Raw genomic sequence first — 719 nt, 5'->3', positions numbered from 1 at the left:
ATGACACAAACATCCTACAGCTTCACATTTGGGTACCCCGATTACCTTCAGTGTATCTCTAGAACATTAATAAGTACTGTGTATAAGTTTGGATTCTTTGGTTGTAAGCAACGGAATCTACCTAAAGCAAAGAAACATACCAAAAGGCTGTGAAGGAGTTCGCCAAATAAATGGATAGAACTGGCTTAGAAATAGGTACCAAGAGATTTCTAGAAAGGGAGCCAGAGCAGTGATCTTCCAGCAGCAATGATCAAGTCAGCTTGCTCTGTCAAAATGAATGATCTTCTATCTTTCCTCCTGTTTCTGTATCATTTCCTCAGTCCTCACAGTCCGGTGGGAGATCATCTAAATAGCTCAGTGTGGGCTGTGTGGCTACTTGCTGTGCTAGGGCAACAAGGAAGATCTGTCCATCCTATAACACCAAAAAAATGGGAGAGAGGAAATCCTTCCTCACCAATGATCATAATGCTATTAAAAAGGAGATAATGGAGTTGAAAAGCAAAAAATAAAAGATGCTACTACAATCACAAAATTCATGAGGGGTATTCTACCTTGTAGGGAAATTGTGACAGGCTTCACTTCCAGATTGCCTTTCTTTGCTCACACAGATAATAGAGGAGTTGGCAGATGCCTTGGCTTACTGCCATGACAAGAAAGTGATTCACAGGGATATTAAGCCAGAAAACCTGCTTCTGGGATTCAGGGGTGAGGTGAAGATC

General features: G+C 41.4%; 1 protein-coding gene across 1 annotated transcript in view; it reads left to right on the top strand.

Moving 5' to 3' along the window:
- The window catches only part of LOC105809235 (aurora kinase C-like), a 26,397-nt gene that overhangs the window by 9,366 nt on the left and 16,312 nt on the right, over positions 1–719 (top strand). The window contains exon 4 of the mRNA XM_012642991.1: positions 609–705. Within this exon, the coding sequence (XP_012498445.1) occupies positions 609–705 (97 nt within the window). The remainder of the gene's footprint in view (positions 1–608; positions 706–719) is intronic.

The sequence above is a fragment of the Propithecus coquereli genome, unplaced genomic scaffold (genome assembly GCF_000956105.1).
Source record: "Propithecus coquereli isolate 6110/MARCELLA unplaced genomic scaffold, Pcoq_1.0 Scaffold193, whole genome shotgun sequence".
Classification (NCBI taxonomy): Eukaryota; Metazoa; Chordata; class Mammalia; order Primates; family Indriidae; genus Propithecus; species Propithecus coquereli.
Note: the sequence above shows the minus strand (reverse complement) of the source record. Positions and strands in the feature narration are given on the sequence as shown.